General features: G+C 41.8%; 1 protein-coding gene across 2 annotated transcripts; it reads left to right on the top strand.

The window, feature by feature from the left end:
• Positions 1 to 17,175: 17,175 nt before the first annotated feature.
• Positions 17,176 to 24,837, top strand: LOC102143393 (X antigen family member 5). Of its 2 annotated transcripts, none has more exons than XM_065537890.1 (5): positions 17,176 to 17,357; positions 19,085 to 19,164; positions 19,664 to 19,769; positions 21,640 to 21,765; positions 24,724 to 24,837. In XM_065537890.1, exons 2-5 carry the CDS (start codon positions 19,093 to 19,095, stop codon positions 24,744 to 24,746), a joined length of 327 nt encoding a protein of 108 aa, XP_065393962.1. In that variant the 5' UTR covers positions 17,176 to 17,357; positions 19,085 to 19,092; the 3' UTR covers positions 24,747 to 24,837. The 2 variants fall into 2 exon arrangements, with proteins under 2 accessions (XP_065393962.1, XP_005593675.1); XM_005593618.4 differs by lacking the exon at positions 17,176 to 17,357 and adding an exon at positions 17,809 to 17,934.
• The last annotated feature ends 830 nt before the right edge of the window (positions 24,838 to 25,667 follow it).

The following is a 25,667-nucleotide window of genomic DNA, read 5'->3' as shown; positions in this document are numbered from 1 at the left end:
ATATCAGATAGATTAAAACCCATTTCATTGCTAATTTCTGCATGTTCTGGTTCTGTTGGAGAAAATACAAAGATATTCCGATTTTCATGATTTGTTTATCATAGCAATCAGCTTCAGTCCAATTATAATATCCGAGTTCAGATTTCATTGCTCCTAAGCAAATGAGCCGGCACTCTACTTGATATTTGTTTTCCTGTATGGAGACCTTATGAGTGTTCTTGGATTTTGTCAAATCCTGAATTCTCTCAGGCTCTTAAGCAATGATTGGTGTTTTTTTTTGTTTTTTTTTTTTTTTTTCCAGAAGGAGTCTCGCTCTGTCGCCCAAGCTGGAGTGCAGTGGTCTGATCTCGGTTCACTGCGACCTCCACCTCCCGGGTTCAAGGGATTCTCATGCCTCAGACTCCTGTGTAGCTGGGAATACAGGTGTGTGCCACCATGCCCGACTAATTTTTGTGTTTCTAGTAGAGACGGGGTTTCACCATGTTGGCCAGGCTGGGCTCGAACTCCTGATCTCAAGTGATCCACCAGCCTCAGCCTCCCAAAGTGCTGGGATTATAGGTGTGAGTCACCTCCCTTGCCGGACCCAATGATTGCATTTTAAAGTCTTCCCGCAGTGAGGCCTTGAATGACTGAATAATAAAATGGAAAGAGACAGTCAAGGTTTTGTGGCCCATGAAGTAGGGAGCCTGCATGTAGGTCAGTGATGCTCCAGGTGGTTGGAAGATGCCTGTGCTAAGCATGCTCCCTGCCCTCCTGTCAGTCTTCATGAGCTACTGTGTGTAATTAGATTGAAGACACATACGGTAACCTCTAACCATATCAGAGGTTATATATTACAGGTTTCTGCCTTGAGCCATCAGATGTTACGACTTAAAGTTCAAAAATTATAACATACTAAGTCCTGAGTGGTCCACATAAGTATCTCTCACACATATTTTCCAAATTGCTGACTTAATTAGAAGAATTTCTGAATTTAAAGGAAGCACTGCATGTTTAGGGGAGAAATTACCTAAATGTTTTTACTCCACACTTCTGAACCACTCCATTAGGCTATCAACATTAAAAGATTGTTTTCAGACAATTTCCAGGAGCCTATTGAACAAGCCTCAGTTGTATTCTTAGGACAGTCACAGCATTAAATGTATATCTTATTAAAATAGATAGCAAATTCCATGATACAAGAAAATAACATTAAGAAAGAGCAAAAGAATAAAAGAGTCACAGAATAAACTTAAGGGAAAAAGGGAAAAAGAAACAGGCAGTAAATGAAAGGTACGAATCATTAACCAAAGGAAAACTAATTTGATATTAATAAATTTAATAGAATGTTCTTTTGAGAAATAGCTAGGAAGAGCCTCCAGTAGATGTAACAATCTTGAAGAAAATGGAAAAGGCACAACACAGAATATGAACAAGACACAGATATTGAATGTAGGGCATAATTGAAAGGGAATACGTTCTTGAACACTGATGTTTTCAGAGTGTGGATGATATGGTTGATATGCTAGGAATGCCTACATTGTTTAATATATCCCCGAAATACCTGAATATCTGCACATCAAAAAGACTGTGGAAGGACTTGGGAAATTTGCCAGTTGTACTTCAAAAACAGTCACTTTTTTTTTTTTTTTTTTTTTTTTGAGACGGAATCTCGCTCTGTCACCCAGGCTGGAGTGCAGTGGCCGGATCTCAGCTTGCTGCAAGCTCCACCTCCCAGGTTCACGCCATTCTCCTGCCTCAGCCTCCCGAGTAGCTGGGACTACAGGTGCCCACCACCACGCCTGGATAATGTTTTGTATTTTTAGTATAGAAGGGGTCTCGCTGTGTTAGCCAGGATGGTCTTGATCTCCTGACCTCATGATCCACCCGCCTCGGACTCCCAAAGTGCTGGGATTAGAGGCATGAGCCAGCACGCCCAGCCAAAAACAGTCACTTTTAGAAGCAAATATTTAGCTTTACAGATGTGCTATTCTTCGTTTTCGTTTCCCTCTCCATTTCTTTTTCTTTGCCACACTGCTTATGATGTATAACTCTTTCACGTTTTAATGACAATAATGAGAGTGATACCTTAAAACTTATATTGCCATTTAATTAATTATACTAATGGGAATACTTTCCGTTGAAAAATGTGTCATTATTCATAATGACCTGATGACTATAGGTGAAAATTGGATGCAAATTGTTAGTGTATATCAAAAAAGAACAAAGAAGGGTAAACTAGCCCAAAGCAATATTATTGCAGTTCTACACAACAGACAAAAAACAAATGCAATACTGGCCTTTCTGTTCATTTCACTTATGTATTTCCTAATGTATCTTTAACTGTTTTCAGATTCATTATGGCAAAACATACTTTTCAGACTATTTGCAGGAGCCTATTGGACATCCAGATGATAGTTTCAAGGTACAACTGGCAAATTTCCCAAGTCCTTCCACAGTCTTTTTGATGTGCAGATATTCAGGTATTTCGGGGATATATTAAACAATGTAGGCATTCCTAGCATATCAACCATATCATCCACACTCTGAAAACATCAGTGTTCAAGAACGTATTCCCTTTCAATTATGCCCTACATTCAATATCTGTGTCTTGTTCATATTCTGTGTTGTGCCTTTTCCATTTTCTTCAAGATTGTTACATCTACTGGAGGCTCTTCCTAGCTATTTCTCAAAAGAACATTCTATTAAATTTATTAATATCAAATTAGTTTTCCTTTGGTTAATGATTCGTACCTTTCATTTACTGCCTGTTTCTTTTTCCCTTTTTCCCTTAAGTTTATTCTGTGACTCTTTTATTCTTTTGCTCTTTCTTAATGTTATTTTCTTGTATCATGGAATTTGCTATCTATTTTAATAAGATATACATTTAATGCTGTGACTGTCCTAAGAATACAACTGAGGCTTGTTCAATAGGCTCCTGGAAATTGTCTGAAAACAATCTTTTAATGTTGATAGCCTAATGGAGTGGTTCAGAAGTGTGGAGTAAAAACATTTAGGTAATTTCTCCCCTAAACATGCAGTGCTTCCTTTAAATTCAGAAATTCTTCTAATTAAGTCAGCAATTTGGAAAATATGTGTGAGAGATACTTATGTGGACCACTCAGGACTTAGTATGTTATAATTTTTGAACTTTAAGTCGTAACATCTGATGGCTCAAGGCAGAAACCTGTAATATATAACCTCTGATATGGTTAGAGGTTACCGTATGTGTCTTCAATCTAATTACACACAGTAGCTCATGAAGACTGACAGGAGGGCAGGGAGCATGCTTAGCACAGGCATCTTCCAACCACCTGGAGCATCACTGACCTACATGCAGGCTCCCTACTTCATGGGCCACAAAACCTTGACTGTCTCTTTCCATTTTATTATTCAGTCATTCAAGGCCTCACTGCGGGAAGACTTTAAAATGCAATCATTGGGTCCGGCAAGGGAGGTGACTCACACCTATAATCCCAGCACTTTGGGAGGCTGAGGCTGGTGGATCACTTGAGATCAGGAGTTCGAGCCCAGCCTGGCCAACATGGTGAAACCCCGTCTCTACTAGAAACACAAAAATTAGTCGGGCATGGTGGCACACACCTGTATTCCCAGCTACACAGGAGTCTGAGGCATGAGAATCCCTTGAACCCGGGAGGTGGAGGTCGCAGTGAACCGAGATCAGACCACTGCACTCCAGCTTGGGCGACAGAGCGAGACTCCTTCTGGAAAAAAAAAAAAAAAAAAAAAAAAACAAAAAAAAACACCAATCATTGCTTAAGAGCCTGAGAGAATTCAGGATTTGACAAAATCCAAGAACACTCATAAGGTCTCCATACAGGAAAACAAATATCAAGTAGAGTGCCGGCTCATTTGCTTAGGAGCAATGAAATCTGAACTCGGATATTATAATTGGACTGAAGCTGATTGCTATGATAAACAAATCATGAAAATCGGAATATCTTTGTATTTTCTCCAACAGAACCAGAACATGCAGAAATTAGCAATGAAATGGGTTTTAATCTATCTGATATGCATTCACTCCTTTCAGTAAAAGCAAAAGTTGGTGTAGGATTTGTGTGATTTGTCCAGAATCTCACTAATAATGTTAGAGCTGGTATTAGATTCTCCTTCAGGGTCAGCATGTTTCATACAAAGTGGTATTACAAATGTATTACGTATTTGTGAAAAGCAGAAAGTAGAAAATAATCTACAAATTTTTAGCTGTTGGTTATACTCAGAAGTAAGAAAATGCTTTCCTTTTCTTTTCTCTTTTTTTTTCAACCTCAGATCGGAGTTTCACTCTGTTGCCCAGGCTGGAGTGCAGTGGCACGATCTTGGCTCACAGCAACCTCCACCTCCCAGGTTCAAGCAATTCTCCTGCCTCACCCTCCCGAGTAGATGGGATTACAGGCGCCTGCCACGAAGCCCGGATAAATTTTTGTATTTTTAGTAGAGACTGAGTTTCACCCGCCTGGCTGGTCTCGGACTCCTGGCCTCAAATTATCCGCCCGCCTCGGCCTCCCAAAGTGCTAGGACGACAGGCGTGAGCCCCCACTTCTATTTCATGATTCAATATGGCTTTGACCCAATTAGTGTCTGTATCTGATAGTCTTTGAGTTTTGCACTCAGGCTTCTGGGGTCTCACCCACCTTCCCGAGAAAGTATGCATTTGGACTCTGTTTTTAAAGGGGCAGTAATGTACTCTCTTTTCATTATCAAAAGTGTAATATTATGGAATACAGAAAGCATGTAATTTTGGACCTTAATGGGTAACATACCTCCTTCTGGCATTTTAAATTGCTCTGATTTTGGCAGAATCTTCCCCTGGACACCAGGACCATCTCTGCATTCATCCCCAGTCTTTGACTGAGACAACTCCTGGAGATCAGCTTCCAGGTCAGCTACTAAAAAATACCAAGGATGTCGACTGGAGCAGCCAAACAAGAATGATAAATAAGGAAATGATAATATTCTTTTCCTCAGTGTCATGCAATAAAGCCTGTAGGATACTGTGGTAATAAATGTGATGCAAAGAGGCCCCACCTTTGTTTTCCTCTATTATGACACCTTATCTTAACTAACAATCTGAGGATAAATCACACCACACCTACATTTCCCATACTTACCGTTGTGTATTACAAACACTCAGCTACCTAGGAAACCTGAAGTATCTCAGCTACCTAGGAAATCTGAAGACTGCCCCGCAGAGAGCATTTTAATCATACCTTAAATATAAAGTTCTGAATGATTAGATCAATGTATTGGTCTGTCTATGACAAATCTTATAGTCCTGACACTAATTCCCTGTTCAGGTACCCTGAAAATGTTGGAGTTAAACTTAATTAATGTTTAGGTCCAAAGGCCCTATATGTCAGTAAGAAAAAGTACCCAAAACGACAGCAAAATCACTGTCTTCCAATGAGAGTATGGAAACTGAAGTGCAAAGAAATTAATGGGCATTGTTGACAGTCATATTCTGGAAACCCCTTAACAGTGAATTGCATCACATTTAAAAGAACTAGAGATGCAAGAGGAAACACGTTCAAAAGCTAGCAGAAGGCAAGAAATAACTAAGATCAGAGCAGAACTGAAGGAGATAGAGACAGAAAAAAAACCTTCAAAAAATCAATGAATCCAGGAGCTGGTTTTTTGAAAAGATCAACAAAATTGATAGACCGTTAGCAAGACAAATAAAGAAGAAAAGAGAGAAGAATCAAATAGACACAATGAAAAATGATAAAGGGGATATCACCACCGACCCCACAGAAATACAAACTACCATCAGAGACTACTATGTGTAAACACCTCTACGCAAATAAACTAGAAAACATAGAAGAAATGGATAAATTCGTGACCACATACACTCTCCCAAGACTAAACCAGGAAGAAGTTGAATCCCTGAATAGACCAATAGCAGGCTCTGAAATTGAGGCAATAATTAATAGCCTACCAACCAAAAAAAGTCCAGGACCAGACGGATTCACAGCCGAATTCTACCAGAGGTACAAGGAGGAGTTGGTACCATTCCTTCTGAAACTATTCCAATCAATAGAAAAAGAGGGAATCCTCCCTAACTCATTTTAGGAGGCCAACATCATCCTGACACCAAAGCCTGGCAGAGACACACACAAAAAAGAGAATTTTAGACCAATATCCCTGATGAACATCGATGCGGAAATCCTCAATGAAATACTGGCAAACCGAATCCAGCAGCACATCAAAAAGCTTATCCACCACGATCAAGTGGGCTTCATCCCTGGGATGCAAGGCTGGTTCAACATATGCAAATCAATAAACGTAACCCAGCATATAAACAGAACCAAAGACAAAAATCACATGATTATCTCAATAGATGCAGAAAAGGCCTTTGATAAAATTCAACAGCCCTTCATGCTAAAAACTCTCAATAAATTCGGTATTGATGGAACGTATCTCAAAATAATAAGAGCTGTTTATAACAAACCCACAGCCAATATCATACTGAATGGGCAAAAACTGGAAGCATTCCCTTTGAAAACTGGCACAAGACAGGGATGCCCTCTCTCACCACTCCTATTCAACATAGTGTTGGAAGTTCTGGCCAGGGCAATCGGGCAGGAGGAAGAAATAAAGGATATTCAATTAGGAAAAGAGGAAGTCAAATTGTCCCTGTTTGCAGATAACGTGATTGTATATTTAGAACACCCCATCATCTCAGCTCCAAATCTCCTTAAGCTGATAAGCAACTTCGGTGAAGTCTCAGGATACAAAATCAATGTGCAAAAATCACAAGCATTCTTATACACCAATAACAAACAGAGAGCCAAATCATGAGTGAACTCCCATTCACAATTGCTTCAAAGAGAATAAAATACCTAGGAATCCAACTTACAAGGGATGTGAAGGACCCCCTCAAGGAGAACTACAAACCACTGCTCAATGAAATAAAAGAGGACGCAAACAAATGGAAGAACATTCCATGCTCATGGATAGGAAGAATCAATATCATGAAAATGGCCATACTGCCCAAGGTAATTTATAGACTCAATGCCATCCCCATCAAGCTACCAATGACTTTCTTCACAGAATTGGAAAAAACTGCTTTAAAGTTCATATGGAACCAAAAAAGAGCCCGCATTGCCAAGACAGTCCTAAGCCAAAAGAACAAAGCTGGAGGCATCACGCTACCTGACTTCAAACTATACTACAAGGCTACAGTAACCAAAACACCATCGTACTGGCACCAAAACAGAGATCTAGACCAATGGAACAGAACAGAGCCCTCAGAAATAATACCACACATCTACAACCATCTGATCTTTGACAAACCTGACAAAAACAAGAAATGGGGAAAGGATTCCCTGTTTAATAAATGGTGCTGGGAAAACTGGCTAGCCATATAAAGGAAGCCAAAACTGGATCCCTTCCTTACACCCTATACGAAAATTAATTCAAGATGGATTAGAGACTTAAATTTAGACCTAACACCATGAAAACCCTAGAAGAAAACCTAGGCAATACCATTCAGGACATAGGCATGGGCAAGGGCTTCATGTCTAAAACACCAAAAGCAATGGCAACAAAAGCCAAAATTGGTAAATGGGATCTAATTAAACTAAAGAGCTTCTGCACAGCAGAAGAAACTACCATCAGAGTGAACAGGCAACCTACAAAATGGGAGAAAATTTTTGCAATCTACTCATCTGACAAAGGGCTAATATCCAGAACCTACAAAGAACTCAAACAAATTTACAAGAAAAAAACAAACAACCCCATCAAAAAGTCGGCAAAGGATATGAACAGACACTTCTCAAAAGAAGACATTTATGCAGCCAACAGACACATGAAAAAATGCTCATCATCACTGGCCATCAGAGAAATGCAAATCAAAACCACAATGAGATACCATCTCACACCAGTTAGAATGGCGATCATTAAAAAGTCAGGAAACAACAGATGCTGGAGAGGATGTGGAGAAACAGGAACACTTTTACACTGTTGGTGGGACTGGAAACTAGTTCAACCATTGTGGAAGACAGTGTGGCGATTCCTCAAGGATCTAGAACTAGAAATACCATTTGACCCAGCCATCCCATTACTGGGTATATACCCAAAGGATTATAAATCATGCTGCTGTAAGGACACATACACACGTATGTTTATTGCAGCACTATTCACAATAGCAAAGACTTGGAACCAACCCAAATGTCCATCAATGATAGACTGGATTAAGAAAATGTAGCACATATACACCATGGAATACTCTGCAGCCATAAAAAAGGATGAGTTCATGTCCTTTGTAGGGACAAGGATGCAGCTGGAAACCATCATTCTCAGCAAACTATCGCAAAAACAGAAAACCAAGCACCGCATGTTCTCACTCATAGGTGGAAACTGAGCGATGAGAACACATGGACACAGGAAGGGGAATATCACACACCGGGGCCTGTCGTGGGGTCGGGGGGAGGGGGGAGGGATAGCATTAGGAGATATACCTAATGTAAATGACGAGTTAATGGGTGCAGCACACCAACATGGCACATGTATACGTATGTAACAAACCTGCATGTTGTGCACACGTGCCCTAGAACTTAAACTATAATAATTAAAAAAAAAAAAAAGAAAGAAAGAATGAAAAGAAACAGTGAATTGCTAAAATAATCCATGGCCCAAATTCTGTCTATCTTTAGTTTGAAAATGCTGTCTATTCGTTGAGGAAACAGTTTCTGTTTCATGATAATCTTATCGTACTTGGAGTTTTCTAATTATAAAAATATTAAAACAACTTTTAAAAGCCCCTTCAAAGTCCTAATAATGTATTCCAGTATCCTGAATTATCCACCTTTTACCAAACATACTGTCAAGAATACACATCAAAGGAAACAGTGGCTGTCATTTATTGGCCTCTTTTCTGGAGACACTATCCTGCTTCACTGAACTGCATTTCGTCCTGAGCCAATACTGAAGTACCTTACAGTACAGACATATTTGAGTATTAAGCATTTTTAAGCAAAATCATTCACATTTTCTAACATGGATGGTGGGAAGAATGCAAACCTTGGAACAAAATATGAATTCCTTCTCCATGAGTCAAGTGTTCTTGGTAAGTCTCAATCTCTGAGCCTCATTTTTCTGTTTGTTTGTTGGTTTGTTTATTTATTTATTGACACAGAGTTTCCTTCTTTTTGCCCAGGCTGGAGTGCAATGGTGCGGTCCCGGCTCACTGCAACCTCCACCTCCCGGGTTCAAGCAGTTCCTCTGCCTCAGCCTCCTGAGTAGCTGGGATTACAGGCATGTGCCACCACGCCCGGCTAATTTTTGTATTTTCAGTAGAGACGGGGTTTCGCCGTGTTGGCCAGGCTCGTCTCGAACTCCTGAGCTCAGGTGATCCACCTGCCTCGGCCTCCCAAAGTGCTGGGATTACAGAGGTGAGCCACCATGCCTTGTGCAGCGAGGGGCATGCACACTGAGTCAGGCACGTATAGGGCCGGCCAGGGTTTTCCTGCTATCCCCACACCCTTGTCCCAGGTTGTTTTTAGTAGGAAGAAAGGGACGTGAGAGATTTTTAAAATTTTTTTTGTCTCTTGCCCAACCATTCTCATGCATCCAGAAACACTGAGAACAGAGAGTCCCATGTCACCCTCAGTGGAGGGTCTGCCTCAGAAAGACCTTCGTGACAGAAATAAAGAATTTTATGTCTATATTTACACAAGCTGTTTTCTCAGGGTGTTTTTCTGTTGTCCAGGGTGGAGGGCAGTGGCATGACGATGCCTCACTGCAGCCTCCATCTCTTGGGCTCAAGCAATCCTCCTCACACTGCAACCTCCCCTGTAGCTGGGACTACAGGTGGCCACCACCACGCCTGCCTAATGTATTTAATTATTATAATTTTTTTTTAGATGTGGGGCGTCACTGTGTTGCTCAGGCTGCTTTCAAACACATGGCCTCAAGTGATCCTTGCATGTCTGCCAGTTTTTATACATGCTTTTTATACATGCTATAGACTCAATCAATTCACACCTGTGCGTTTTCTTTAAGGTTGTGTTATTGCACATTTATACCTCTCGAGTGGTAGCTGATTTCCCTGAATACCTGTCAGGTAATCACTGGCTCGCCAATCAGTGTGGTTTTAACATTGGCTCACAGTGGCTTGGAAAGCCCTCATGGGAAGTATTTCTTGAGGAAAAGTGGAGAGTTTGCAGGAATAGTTTTGAAAAACAGAGACAACCGATGTCTTCCTTCCCTCCCTTGCCTCTCCTCATGTGCCAGGTTTTCTGTTTTCTCCACTATTACAGAATCACCATGTAGTATTCTGTGATGAAAACTTTTCTCTCTTTAATCATCCCATTTCGTCCTCCAGACCTTTTTTTTCTGGAAGGGTTGTAAGCAGAAGGGACAAAACATCTTCAGAAAATCACATTATGATATAAACTTAGTGAAAAGATTCATCATATTTAAGAAATGGACAGGATGAAATCCTGAATTCGTAAACATTAAAAAAATCGGTTTACATAACATCCGTCCCTTTTGTCTCTATCCTTTATCCAGTGAGAAGTGTAGAAAAGACGAATTCCTTGCTTGCGGCAACTGCATTAAGTAGTCAAACTGCTGGACCCTTTCTGTCAATATCACACATCCAGATGTAATAGCCACAAGACACAAAAACATTTTACAACTGTACCTTTTTTTTTTTTTTAATCTCATTGTAATTTGCATCAAACCCCTAGCACTGAACTCAACATTCACAGAGTTAAGAGTACCATGGCCGAGAGAGATCCTGCCTCAAATGTTGGGAGGAGGCTGCAGCAGTGGCAGTCCAGCTGAAGACAAGGCTGGAATGTGTCTTCACACACCCCACTCCCTTTTTGAGACAGGATTTCTCTCTGTCGTCCAGGCTGGAATACCCTGGAGGACTTAGAGCGCACCACAAACTAGGACTCCTGGGCTCAAGCAATCCTCCTGTGTTACTTTCCTGAGTAGATGGGACTACAGACACGTGCCATGGTGCCCAGCTAGTTTTAAAAATTGTGTAGAGCAGGGGTCTCACTATGTTGCCCAGGCTGGTCTTGAACTCCTGGCTTCAAATGATTCTCCTCCCTCAGCCTCTCAAAATACTGGGATTACAGGTGTGAGCCTCTGCATGTGGCCTTTTTTCTCTCTCACTTTTTTTCCTTTATCTAAGGCTTAAGGTTTATCTAAGGCTTTGCTTTAACCCAGGAAACTGATTTTTTTTTTCCCTCCCACTTAGAGGAAAGAGCACTTCAAACGTTCAGGATTTTTGGCCTACTGAAAGTTCACTGGCAACAATTGTGTCCTGTCTCTACCTGCCTGCAGGAGAAAACAAAACTTAAAGTCAGCACCAGGCTGCACTTTTCCTCCATACATTATCCTGCACAGAACAGTGGTTGAGGGATCCAGTGAGCCAGTTCTCTTCCAGTTGGAGAGATTATTGTTAAATGCTGTGAGGACATGTGTTTTTCATAATAGACAACAGCTCGGCTGTTGCTTCATACTATGGGGAAATGCATAGTCTCCCAGGAGCGACAGCTTCGTCATCTCTACCCCTTCACTCTTCCTTTACTCAAAGAAAGTTTCACCGTATTGTAGTGAGTCGGGGTCCTGCTGGTGAATCACACAGTTGCTGACAGTGTCAGGGACCCCCAAGGCCACCCTCACCTTCAGTGATTCATGGACATTCTCTGCTGCCCTCCTGCATACAATACTCCTAACTGAAGCCAGCCGCCTCACCTCAGGTCAGTATACCATGCCTCCCACCTTGTCACGGGCTTTGCTCCTACAGTGATCACTCCTCTCTCCTGAACCATCAACTGCTCCCTCTACATTGGATCATTCCCCAAGCTACGGGAAAACTCACCCTCTAACCCCATGTCCTTCTGTAGCTACGAACACATTAAACTCTTGCCCTGCAAAGGAAAACTGCCTGAACTTGTGCAACACACTTCATTGGAGTCCATTTTCAAAATTATCTACAAAGGAAAATGAATCAGAATATTCAAAACAATTCTGAAGTTTAACTTTGGGGAATTCACCCTACATGATGTCAAGATTCACATTAATTCTATTATATTCATCGATTGATTATGTTGTCAGTGCATTGGAAGAAGGTGACTTCCCCCTTGGCTTGGGGATTGATTCAATGTAGAGGGAGCCATTGATGGTTCAGGAGAGAAGAGTGATCAGTGCAGGAGCGATGCCCCTGAGAAGGTGGGAGGCATGGGATCCTCAGCTGAGGTGAGGGCGCTGCCTTGAGTTAGGAAGCATTGCATGAAGTTATTGATTATGATGCTTAATCATCCAGCCCCATATGGCAATTGTGTTACTTCTCCAGTATTCAAGACAGTGTGGTATTGGGGGAAAATCTACGGATCAAAATAGAGCCAGCAATAGACTCACAAACCTAATAAGTTGATTTTCAGATAAGTGGCAAAGGCAATGGAGAAAGATTTTCTTTTTAAAACATTGTGTTGTTTTCTCCTGTCTCATGGCCACTACATTAATTGTTTCTTATTCCTCAGGTTCCTTCCCTGTGTTTCTCCCTTGCACTTCAACTGCTCTTCTGTCTGTCTGTCTGCCCCACCACAGTGCGATATTTTTCACAGCAAGTACCACGTGTCTTTGTGATATTTCAGATGTCCATCCCATCAGTGATAAACCGAATCAAGAAAATGTGGTACACATACACCGTGGAATATATGCAGCCATAAAAAGAATGAGATCATGTCGTTGGCAGGGACATGGATGGTGGTGGCAGCCATTATCCTCAGCAAACTAATGCAGGAACAGAAAACCAAATACCGGATGTTCTCACTTATAAGTGGGAGCTAAATGATGAAAACACATGGACACGTGGGAGACGCATCACACACTGGGCCTACTGAAGTGCAGGGGTGGGAGGAGGGAGAGGGTCAGGAAGAGTAGCTCGTGGATGCTGGGCTTAATACCAGGGTGATGTGATGATGTGTGCAGTAACTCACCGTGGCACACATTTACCCATGTAAGAAGCCTGCACATCCTACACATGTACCCCTGAACTTAAAGTAAAGTTTGGGAATTAAAGATGTCAGTATTTCAGAATCCTTCTTTCCATGTGTTGGTCATTGTGTCATTTATCTAAGCGTTATGGTGACATAAAAGCTCAGGCATAACAACAATTAGTATGATCAGCAATTTTCCAGGATTATAGCTCAGTATGATCTAACATCAACTACTAATATTGAATTGCATTTGACTCCTTGAAGTACTTAAGGAAAATTGGTAAGAAAAAATATTCATGCTTGAAAATATTTTTAAAATTTGTGTAAATTGGATCAACACTGAATACCACAGATGTCGCTGTCACTGGACGCGAATGAAGTGCATAATAGGAACCATAAGACACAGTCAATGATAAAGGGGGAAATAAAAGGGAACCTATCAAAGCACCATCAGACGAGTGCAGAAGCACACACATGAACACACCCTGCAGCTGCAGAAAGACATGGTAGGAAGTAAAGCCCCACAACTCATCAGCCTTCCTTCTCACCAGCTCATGAGTTCACAAGTGAGTTTGCTGAGGGTCAAATGCCCACAGTAAAACTGACCAATTTAAACATCACTGAGCGCCATTTCAAGCATTATGTAGAAAGCTACAGACAACAGTGAACTTATTCTGAGCACGTCTTAATCCATCATCTTCACAGATGGCTATAGAAATGGCCTGTAAACATTTTGTCTGATAACCGCTAAAGTAGTGACGTTCAAACTCTTTTATGACACTGTGTGAGAAATACACAGTTTACATATAGTCGACTAGGCAAGTAAATATATGTATGTGCATGGGGATGTGCAGTGTATTTGTATATTCTACATGCAGCGAACGCTATTTAGTAATTTATTTTATCTCTGTTCTTTAAAATGCCGTTTGTGGCTGACAACATTATTCTTATGATCCACCATGGATTAAAAACCAGTTTAGAAATGATTACAGCTTTTTCGGAGAACATCCCCAGTGGTTGATAAATGTTGCTATAGAATATATGCAAATATACATGAGAACCCAATTTTGTCCACCTCCTTTGCAATTCAGTGTTTTTAGACAAAACTCCCATCTTCGATATGGGCCAAAAGGCTACTACAAAATATAGAGTTACTGATGAAATATGTGTTTCATCTGCAGATATCAGTGTCTGTTTTGCACAGGTGTAGTCTTACTTGGAGAGATGAGAACTCACAGGCAAAAGGGACAGACAGTACATGTGACTTCTTGTCCTCTTGATATCATGTGGAGGCTTTGCTTGGGCTGCAGCATAGGTGAACGCCATGCATTGCCTGCGTTCGCGGGGACCTCCCTGTGAATGCACAGGGACCTCCATTCCCCTACTGTGCTCCCATTTTATGAGGCCAGTGGGAGAGCTACACTGAACGTGGTAGGTAGCAAATAATTTCACCTCAACCACCAAGCAATCTGAGCTCAGGTGACAGTGTTTACTCTGGTACCCTGAGACTTGCCAGCTGCTCGGAATCTGTAGACTTTGTCCCACCCACCCACCATCCTGTGGAAATCTAAGTTTGGTCATAGATTCCCGTGCATGGAGGATGGGAAGCTCTGGTCATGTGGGAAATTGAGCCCCCTCACAGGTAGACTGGTTGTGTTGGTCCCAGCTCTGTTTCCTCCCTTAACAGCTAGAGAGTTGCTGTAGGGTCACGTATCAGGCAACTCTTCTTGTCTCTACAATGTCTTTCATACTTTCCGCTGCTTCCTGTTTGTCACAAGGGCTCCTTCACAACTTTCCCAATCCCAATCCTAATATGATCCTTTGAACTCATCCAGCAGGTCCGGAGTTATGGCCCACAGGAATGGCAGCGGGAAGTTCAAATTTGGCAAGAAATTCAAGCCTGCTCTTTGAGGCTGGAGTGAGGCCACTCAGGAATCACTAAAGTCCAGGTCTGCATGTGATGGTTAATATTAAGTGTCAACTTGATTGGATCGAAGGATGCAAAGTATTGTTCCTGGGTGTGTCTGAGAGTGTGTTGTCAAAGGAGATTAACATTTGAGTCAGTGGACTGGGAGAGGTAGACCCACCCTCAGTCTGGGTGGGCACCATCTAATCAATTGCCAGTGCCACTAGAATAAATCAGGCAGTAGAACATGGAAAACTAGACTTGCTGAGTCTTCTGGCCTCCAACTATCTCCGGTGCTGCATGCCTCCTGCCCTCGAACAACAGACTCCAGGTTCTTCAGCTTTTGGACTCTTGAACTCACACCAGGATCTGCCAGGGGCTCTCGGGCCTTTGGCCACAGACTAAAGGCTGCAATGTTGGCTTCAATACTTTTGAGGTTTTGGAACTCGGACTGCCTTCCTTGCTCCTCAGCTTGCCGATGGCCTATTGTGGGACTTCACCTTGTCACCGTGTGAGTCAATACTCCTTAATAAACCCTACTTCATATATGCATCTATCCTATTAGTTCTGTCCTTCTACAGATCCCTAACTAGTACAACGTGAAACACTACCAACAGCCATAGTTGCTCACAAAAAGTCTGAGTCCAGAAATCACTATCTCCCATTCTTTGAGCACTTCCGAGTGCACTATATTAAAAACTGGACTTAGTAAGGAAAAAAAGAAAGTAAAATTTAATAATAATAGTGTCCATGCCAAGAAAGGATAAAAAATATAAAAGGTAAATTAAATAAGAGATCATGATTATAACTGCTCTCGTTTTTTAAAAAAAATATTTAAAGCACCACGATTCCTACTCAAGTTGCTTTTGAGAGAGAGACAGAGAGAGATTGAGCCACCTTTCTTTTCCAACTCAAGGTATTGCCCTAAAAGAAGGCCAGCTGCATGATATATATAGGCGTCATTTCAGCAATGTATCTTATTTATAAAAGGCTGCATTCTGGTCAGGGCCCCGTTCCTATCCTTCCCTTCCATATAATATTTCCCACATTAAACTGCCAAAGAATACATGAGTAATAAGAACAGGAATCATGCGCACAGCTTGCTGTCTACATTAACGAGAGCTTATACCCCACTGGCTTCATCAACATAACTTTACTAATACAGCAATCTGTTGCCTAGGAAAATAAAAGACGCAAAGAACTTTACTGTTCATTTCAGCAACTGCCTGAAAGATTCATCAACTCTTCAGTCAAAAGTGTCAAATTACATTTTTCAATCCCAAAACTCCTTGAACCGTTGCCTAAACATTTTTGTCTTCTTGGCTCCACCAATCCTACATCATTATGATTCCTACCTAACTCTAACCAAACAATCCCCCACTTTAAAAGACCCACTTTACACTAGATTTCAAAATCAGAATAAATATACTGAAATCCCTTCGACGTCTGACACACTAGTGCCTCTGTCGAGGTAGTGCTCTCCCTTACAGCACTATGCAAATAATGTCAGCCCTGTCTTATGAACAGGCTATTTAGTTGATATTTGGAGAGTACAGTATATGATCCAGTTAGTCACCACTGCTTTGCATCATGTCACAGGAGACTGCGCCTAGATCCTGTCATCAATATGTACATATATTTCTGAATCAAAATACACGATCTGAATGGCCTACAGGTATATTCAGGCAAATCAGTCACTAGCCCAGAGATTTAAATGTGCAATAACACACCCCCCCCCCAAAAAAAACCAAAATTAAGCGTGTGTGAATATATTTAGTCTGCAGAAGAGTTTATTCCATTCCATTCATTAGAAGCATGGCAGAAAACCGAGAACCAGAGGAAAAAAGGGATTAATCAAAGCATGTGTAAAAATTGGTCAAGGTGGGATGATCGCTTGAGCCCAAAACTTCAAGACCAGCGTGGCATCAGACTGAGACAATGTTCTAAAAAATAAATTAATTGCTCAGGTGTGGTGTTCGCACCTGTAGTACCATCCATTTGAGAGGCTTCAGTATGAGGATTATTTGAGCCCAAGAGATCCAGACTCCAGATTCAGTGAGGTATTGTCATCTCACTGCCCTCCAGCCTGGGAGAGAAAGCCACACCCTGTCTGAGAAAAAAAAAAAAAAAAGCATTGATAAATAAAGATATAAAAATAGTTTCTTTCTTTCACAACAGGCTTTTCTGAGACACATCCTCCATTAAGGGTGACATAGGACTGTGTGTTCCCAACGTTTCTCAATGCATGAGATGGTTTGATCAAAGAAAAACAAATGCTCTCTTAAGTGCCTTTCTTTCCACTACAAACACCCTGTGGATGCGGGTATGAGAACAGCAGGAAAACCGTGGTCGACCCTGCAAGTGGCAGACTCAGTGGGCATGCCCCTTGCTAAGCAAGTTCCTGCTGCCCATGTGACTTGCTGTCTGTCTTCTATCCCTGCAGAGCTGTGGAAGGAAACGTCATGACTTCTTTCTTGCCAACTATGACACAGCTGGTAGGTCAGCAGAGCAGTCCTCCCAGAAGTTGAAGTGTCAGTGAGTGGGAGGGAAAGCAGAAGGGCTTCCCGTAGGTTGGACCACTCGGTCCATGGCCTCATATAGATCCTCATCCTTCTACTAAAAGGCAGCGACATCACCATGGCCTTGCTGTTGTGGGGTCCTGGGCAGGGGAGGAAGTAAGGGCATAGTGGGGAGGAGGGTCAGATGAACAGGGAATGAGTTGAAGGGTGACATTATTTGCAGTATTTCAGTCTCAGAGGCATAAAAAATACCACACAGAGAGGATGGATTCCAAAGTCCTTAGTGGGGACCTTGGAAGGAGCAGAGGACAGGGCATGGGGAGACAAGGAAGCGCACTGCGGCTCTTAAGGCAAGAGGGGACCTCACTGCGCATGCTCCTTTGGTGCCTCCTTAGTGCGCATATTCATTGGGCGTCTTCCCATTGGCCCTTCGCGTATGGTGAACGCCGGGGAGCTGTGATCCTGCAGCTCGGGTCCCTGAGGTCTGGATTCTTTCTCCCCTGCTGAGACGCAGCCAGTAGGTCCACAGGTCGCTCCAGCTGGGAGTTGAAGCGTGAGTGAGAGTGCGGAGGAGCCAGCGGGCTTCCAGAGGGTCGGGGCGCATGATTGGTGACTCCGAGTGAGAAGGGGCTTGATGTCGTCGTCCTTCTCGTGCGGCCCCGCAGCTATGGGCCTTCTTGTCTTGTCGGGGTCAGAACGAAGGAAGAAGCAGGGCCTCGGAATGGGACGGGGGTTAGGTGAAGCTGGGGCGATGCTGGGGTGCTGTTGGTGGTATTCCAGTCCCAGAAACGCCTGAAACTTCCAACAGAGGACAAATTCCAGACTCCTCAAGGGGCATCAGGCCTGGAATGTCGTGGGCGGTAAGGAAGGGGCCTGGAAATTGGGAACACTCCGGACTGGTGACCGCCACCCCGAGGTTTGTATAATGAACCGCAGAGGTGCCCGCCCGGTGAGGACTGCCCAGTGCTATGTGGCAACTTCTCAGCTCCATCTTGGAAGTTCGAATGGGTGGGAGGGGCTATGCATTCCAACAAAACTCGATGTTGGGGGGAAATGGCCCTAGCAAAGGGTGTGTGACAAAAGCCATGGGCACTTTAATTTTAATTCTCAAGCTGTATTTTCCTAAATGTCTCGCGATGGAGAGTCCAATTGTGAAACCAAACCTCATTGGAAATACCGTGCGTCTCTTGCCATAAGCCCTAAGGCATTGCTCAGCTAGCTTGACGAACATAAGTGGCTGTGCAAGTATTCGATTCAGAAGGCATACGCACTTATACATGCCCTCTGACTTACCTTTCAATGTCTTACCAAATTTTTAAAAATTGCAAGTTAGCATTTGGCCATGGAAGTGCTCAAATGTAGTATCCACTCACATGCATTTTTCCAGTCACGGTATTCTGGGTTTTGGTTTGGTTTGGTTTGGTTTGGTTTTTTTGAGATGGAGTTTTGCTCTTGTTGCCCAGGCTGGAGTGCAATGGCGCGATCTCGGCTGGCTGCAGCATTCGCCCCCGGGTTCAAGCGGTTCTCCTGCCTCAACCTCCCGACTAGCTGGGATTAAGGCACTCACCACCACACCCGGCTAAGTTTTTGTATTTTTAGTAGAGACGGGGTTTCACCATTTTGGCCAAGCTGGCCTCGAACTCCTGACCTCAGGTGATCCATCCTCCTCAGCCTCCGCAAAGTGCACACTGTTCTGTTTGCAGACTGAAATATGAGTTGGCGAGGAAGAAGATATAGACCAAGACGATGTTTACGACTTGCTCAGCTGGTTGGGCCTATGCCTGTGAGTAACTTAACGTTCGATTTTTTCCAATAGCAGAAGTTTTTTTGTGTGGTAGTTATTGTTGAACTAGTATAGATACACTGATAAAGGTCTCCCATGTTGATAAAAAATGATCATGGCATCTCATGAAGGAAAGAGTAACCCAAGAGGACTACACACTGTTTTCGCCTGGATGTGTGAACTTGTGTTCCTCGATTTGACTGGTGATTTCCTCCTCATGCTTATTCATAGCACGTTACACCCATTCAACCCCACATGAATTAAAATGGCTTCCAACGCCATTGAGGGTAACGGTCTCAGAGTAACCTCTCTATGGGAAGAGTAACTTAATGAAGAATAAGTGTGTGGAATAGTTTTGGGATAGTGTTGGAGCATGTCTTTAAACATGCATATGATCAGAAGTATCTGTGTAATCTGTATATTCATGTTATTGACATGCATTGATAAGAAGAATTTTTTATCTGCACATGCACACACCATGTCCCCGCCCTTGTCCCAGGAGCCCAGTGTGCCAGAGCCTCAACAAGAAGGACCACCAACTGAAAGTCAGGATCATACACCTGGTCAGAAGAGAGAAGAAGATCAGGGTGCAGCTGAGATTCAAGGTGCTGGGAAGGGAAAGAAAGAATGTCTATGGGGGGAGGAGGCCTGTGTGTGCATGACGCCTTATGCCATGACCAGTAACAGGACGAAAGAAAACAACAGGAAAGGATCTCAAACAGTTGCTGAGAGTTTTGCAAGAGGCTGGAAATGTGATGGGTATAGTTTGCAGCTTCCTGCAGTCCCTGGATATGATGAATCTTCTCTTTTTCTTTGAGATGCATTTTGTAGGCTTGAAAATATAGTCGTTCCTAAATCAGATGAAACCATTTAATTGGTTGTATAAAAATGTACATTATTTCACCAGTTTAACTTGATATTCTTAGGACGTTGCAGTGAGATCTTCTCAGCCATGGTGTTCACAGTGTTGTAAGCACCCTTTGATAGCATGTGGAGTGCCAAGTCACCCTACCATATAACACCCCAAATAAAGCCCATTTGCAAAGGAATCTTAGCCTCATTCTATAAATAATAAAACGGAGGCCGGGCGTGGTGCCTCACCCCTGTTATCCCTGTACTTTGGGAGGCCGAGGTGGGCGGATCACTTGAGGTCAGGAGTTCGAGACCACCGTGGCCAATATGGTGAAATCCTGTCTCTACTAAAAATATACGAACTCGTTGGGCGTGGTGGCACACACCTGTAATCTCAGCTACTAAGTAGGCTGAGGCAGGAGAATTTCTTGAGCCCGTGCGGCAGAGGTTGCAGTGAGCCGAGATCACACCACTGCACTCCAGCCTTGGTGACACAGCGAGACTCCGTCTCAAAACATAAAAATAAATAAATAAGAAAACTGAGGCTCAGAGATAGAGACTTACCAAGAAAACTTGACGCATGGAGAAGGAATTCGTGTTTTGTTCCAAGGTATGCATTCTTCCTACCATCTATTTTAGAAAATGTGAATGATATTTTGCTCAAAAATGCTTAATACTCAAATGTGTCTGTACTATAAGGTACTTCGATATTGGCTCAGGACAAAACGCAGTTCAGTGAAGCAGGATAGCAACTCCAGAAAAGAGGTCAATGAATGACAGCCACTGTTTCCTTTGATGTATATTTTTGACAGTATGTTTGGTAAAAGGTGGATAACTCAGGATGTTGGCGTACAGGTAACTTTATTAGTAGGATATGGAGGGGGCTTTGAAAAGTTGTTTCAATATTTTTATAATTAGAAAGCTCCAAGTACGATAAGATTGTCATGAAACAGAAATTGTTTTCTCAACGGATAGCATCTTCAAACTAATCAGAGACAGAATTTGGGCCATGGATTATTTTAGCAATTCCCTGTTAAGGGGTTTCCAGAATGTGACTGTCAACAATGCTCATTAATTTCTTTGCACTTCAGTTCCCGTACTCCCACTGGAAGACAGTGGTTTTGCTGTTATATTTCGTACTTTTTTTCTTAATGACATTCATGTATGGAAAGTCACATATAGGGGCCTTTGGATCTAAGAATTACTTTAATAAAGTTTAACCCCAACATTTTCAAGATACCTCAACAGGGGATGAGTGTCAGGACCATAAGATTTGTCATAGGCTCACCGATGCATTGATCTAATCCTTCAGAAAATTACATTGAAGTTACGATTAAAATGCTATCCGTGAGGCTGTCCTGTTTTCCTAGGTAGCTGTGTGTTTATAATACACAATGGTAAAGTATGGGCAAGGTAGGTGTGCTGAGACTTATCCTCAGATTGTCATTTAAGATAAGGTATCATAATACAGGAAAACAAACGTGGGACATCTTTGCTTCACATTTATTACCACAGTAGCTTATAGGCTTTTATTGCATAACACCGAGGAAAAGAAAAGGATCAGTTCCTTATTTATCACTCTTGTTTGGCTGCTCCAGTCGACATCCTTTTGGTATTTTTCAGTGCCCGACCTGGAAGTTGATCTCCAGAAGCTGTCTCAGTCAAAGACTGGGGATGAATGCGGAGATGGTTCTGATGTCCAGGGGAAGATTCTGCCAAAATCAGAGCAATTTAAAATGCCAGAAGGAGGTGTGTTACCCATTAAGATTCAAAATTATGTGCTGTCTGTATTCCATATTATTATACTTTTGATAATAAAAGGAGAGAATCTTACTGCCCCTTTAAAAATAGAGTTCAAATGCAGACTTTCTTTGGAAGGTAATTCAGACCCTAGAAGCCTGACTGCAAAACTGAAACACTATCAGATACAGACACAAATTGGGTCAAAGCCATATTGAATCATCAAATAGCAAAGCATTTTCTTACTTCTGAGTATAACCAACAGCTAACAATTTTCAGATTATTTTGTGATTTCTGCTTTTCACAAAAACATAATGCACTTGTAATACCACTTTGTATGAAATATGCTGATCCCTGAAGGAGATTCTCGTACCAGCTCTTAACATAATTTGTGAGCTTCTGGACAAATCACATAAATCCTACACCCATTTTTGCTTTTATTGAAAGTAGTGAATGCACATCAGATAGATTAAAATCCACTTCAGTGCTGATTTCTACATGCTCTGGTTCTGTTGGAGAGAATGCAAAGATACTTGGATTTTCATGATTTGTTTATCATAACGATCAGCTTCAGTCCAATTGTAATATCTGAGTTGAGATTTCATTGCTTCTAAGAAAACAAGCGGGCACTCTGCTTGATGTTTGTTTTTCCGTGAGGAGACCTTCATGAGTGTTCTTGAATTTTGTCAAATCCTGAATTCTCTCAGACTCTTAAACAATGATTGTTTTATTTTTATTTTTGCTTTTGTTTTGTTTTGTTTTGTTTTGTTTTGTTTCGGATGAGGTCTCGCTCGGCCGCCCCAGGATGGAGTGCAGTGGTCCGATCTTGGTTCCCTGTGACCCCCACCTCCCGGGTTTAAGCGATTCTCATGCCTCAGCCTCACGTGTATTTGGGATTACAGGTGCATGCCACCATGCCCAACTAATTTTTGTATTTTTAGTAGAAACAGGGGCTCACCATGTTGGCCAATCTGGGCTCGAACTCCTGACCTCAAGTGATCCACCTGCCTCGGCCTCCCAAAATGCTGGGATTACAGGTGTGAACCACCTCCCTCGCTGGACCCAATGATTTGTGTTTTAAAGTCTTCCCACAGTGAAGCCTTGAATGACTGAATAATAGAATGGAAAGAGACAGTCAAGGTTTTGTGGCCCATGAAGTAGGGAGCCTGCATGTAGGTCAGTGATGCTCAAAGTGGTTGAAAGATGCCTGTGCTAAGCATGCTCCCTGCCCTCCTGTCAATCTTCATGAGCTACTGTGTGTAATTAGATTGAAGACACATACGGTAACCTCTAACCATATCAGAGGTTATATATTACAGGTTTCTGCCTTGAGTCATCAGATGATATGATTTAAAGTTCAAAGACTATAACGTACTAAGTCCTGAGTAGTCCACATAAGTATCTTTTACACGTTTTTCAAATTGCTGACTTAATTAGAAGAACTTCTGAATTTAAAGGATGCACTGCATTTTTAGGGGAGAAATTATCTAAATGATTTACTCCACACTGGTGAACCACTCCATTAGACTATTTACATTAATAGATAGTGTGTAGACGATTTCCAGGAGCCTACTGAACAAGCCTCAGTTGTATTCTTAGGACAGTCATACCGTTAAATGCATATCTTATTAAAATAGATAACAAATTACATGATACAAGAAAATAATACTGAGACATAAAAAATAATAAAAGAGTCACAGAATAAACTTAAGGGAAAGGGAAACAGGCAGTACATGAAAGGTATGAATCATTAACAAAGGGAAAACTAATCGAAAAGTAATACATTTAATAGATCGTTCTTTTGAGAAATAGCTAGGAAGACAGCATCCAGCAGATGAAACAATCTTGAAGAAAATGGAAAAAGCACAACACGGAATATGAACAAGACCCAGATATTGAATGTAGGGCATAATTGAAAGTGAATACATTCTTAAACACAATATTTTCAGAGTATGGATGAAATGGTTGACACACTAGGGATGCCTACATTATTTAATATATCCCTGCAATAACTAAATATCTGAACACCACAAAGACTGTGCATGAACTTGTGAAATTTGCTAGTCGTCCCTCAAAAACAGTTACTTTTAGAAGCAAATATTTAGCTTTTCCAGATGTCTTACTCTCTGTTTTCATTTCCCTCTCCATTTTTTTTTCCCCCCACACTGGTTATGATGTATAACTCTTTCGCATTTTAATATCAATCATGATCCTGATACGTTAAAACTTATATGACCATTTAATTAATTATACAAATGGGAATACTTTCCAGTGGAAAAAGTGTCATTATTCATATTGACATGAGGACTATAGGTGAAAACTGGATGCAAATGGTTAGTGTATGTTAAAAAAGAACAAAGAAGGGTAAACTAGCTCAAAGCAATATCATAGCACTTCTTCACAATAGAGAAAAAACAAATGCAATACTGGCCTTTCTATTCATTTCACTTATGTATTTCCTAATGTGACATTAACAGTTTCCTCAAAAGATAGCTTTCAGACTGTCTGCAGGAACCTATTGGACATTCAGACCATACTGTCAAGCCAAAACATTAAATTATGCATTTTTTCTGGAGGAATTTTTTCAGAAATTCCTTCTGTTTCTTAGGTTTTTTTGTGTTCTGGTTGTATTTTCAGTAAAACTCTACACATTGTTTGTCATCTACTTTAAGCCCCTTCTAATAGGTTCACTTGATTTAATGTGATCTGTCCTCAGACTGTCTTTTGGTTTCCTTCTAGCACAAAAAGCAAGGTGTGTTTTAAAAATGTTGCTAATGTGTATGTTTAGAAGTGTATCCTCACAGTCTCTACAGAGGTCTAGTTGAATCTTAGCCACAGGGAGACTCTTCGGATTCTGGTTTTAGTCCATTGTATAAAACTAAACCTTTGGTGTCCTTTGCATACCTTTAATTTCATCTGAATAGAGTTCTTCTGGTAATGTTCCCTCCTGTTATGTTTCTGTCGCAGGGGAAGGGAAACCACAGCTTTAAACAAAGACAACCGAAAGAATGCAAACTGGATTTATCCGAGATATTTGACTTTTAAAAATCTCAATAAAGTTTTCCAGTTTTCTCCAAAGAAGTATCACACACCTGTTGTTCATTTATTCTCACATATTAGACAGTATTGAACATTTTGGCCGGGTGCAGTGGCTCATTCCTGTAATCCAAGCACATTGGGATGCTGAGGCAGGAAGATTGCTTGAGCTTGGGAGATTAAGACATGCTTGGGCAACATGGCAAAACCCCCTCTCTACAAAAATAGATGAATGAATGCATGAATATATGCACATATGTATGTAGGTGTAGTCCCAGCTACTCTGGAGGCTGAGGTGGGAGGATCCCTTGAGCCAAGGAGGTCGAGGATGTAGGTAGTCATGTTCACGCCACTGCAGCTCCAGCCTGGGTGAATGCGACTCTGTCTGAATAAAATATAGTATCATTTTTGCAACTCTGCATTCTGATTGAGCTGGTATGCACATGTGTGATATTGTGAATATATATATTTGGTCCTGGACCCTGCTTACTGTCATACAACTCCTACAGGTTTTGGAATCTCCACATAGTGATGTCTTTTTGTATGCTAGTGAGTTGACCATTTGCTGGCAGCTCCTAGGTAGCTCTAGGATGGTGGATTAGAGGGTTGGGACTTTTCAGCCACATCCCCAACGTTCAGGACAGGGAGAGGGGCTGAAGGTTAAGTTGATTACCAATGGCGGGCCAACAGTTTAGTCAGTCATGCCTATAGGATGAAAACCTCCATCAAAACCCAAAAGGACAGGGTTCAGAGAGCTTCTTGCCTAGCTGAACACATGGAGAGTGGCATGCCCGTAGAGGCCACGGAAGCCCCCTGCCTCTTCCTTCTATTCCTTCCCCTACGTATCTCTTTATCTGCATCCTTTGTTAGGATAT

Source organism: Macaca fascicularis, chromosome X, assembly GCF_037993035.2.
Source record: "Macaca fascicularis isolate 582-1 chromosome X, T2T-MFA8v1.1".
NCBI lineage: Eukaryota > Metazoa > Chordata > Mammalia > Primates > Cercopithecidae > Macaca > Macaca fascicularis.
The sequence above is the reverse complement of the archived record's forward strand: the minus strand, read 5'-3'. Positions and strand labels throughout refer to the sequence as shown.

Coding starts and splice junctions, on each gene's coding strand:
- LOC102143393 (XM_065537890.1), top strand. CDS start 19,093: ATGAGTTGGCGAGGAAGAAGATATAGACCAAGACGATGTTTACGACTT. Junction 19,165..19,663: donor AGCTGGTTGGGCCTATGCCT/GTGAGTAACTTA, acceptor CCCTTGTCCCAG/GAGCCCAGTGTGCCAGAGCC. Junction 21,766..24,723: donor ATTTAAAATGCCAGAAGGAG/GTGTGTTACCCA, acceptor TTTCTGTCGCAG/GGGAAGGGAAACCACAGCTT.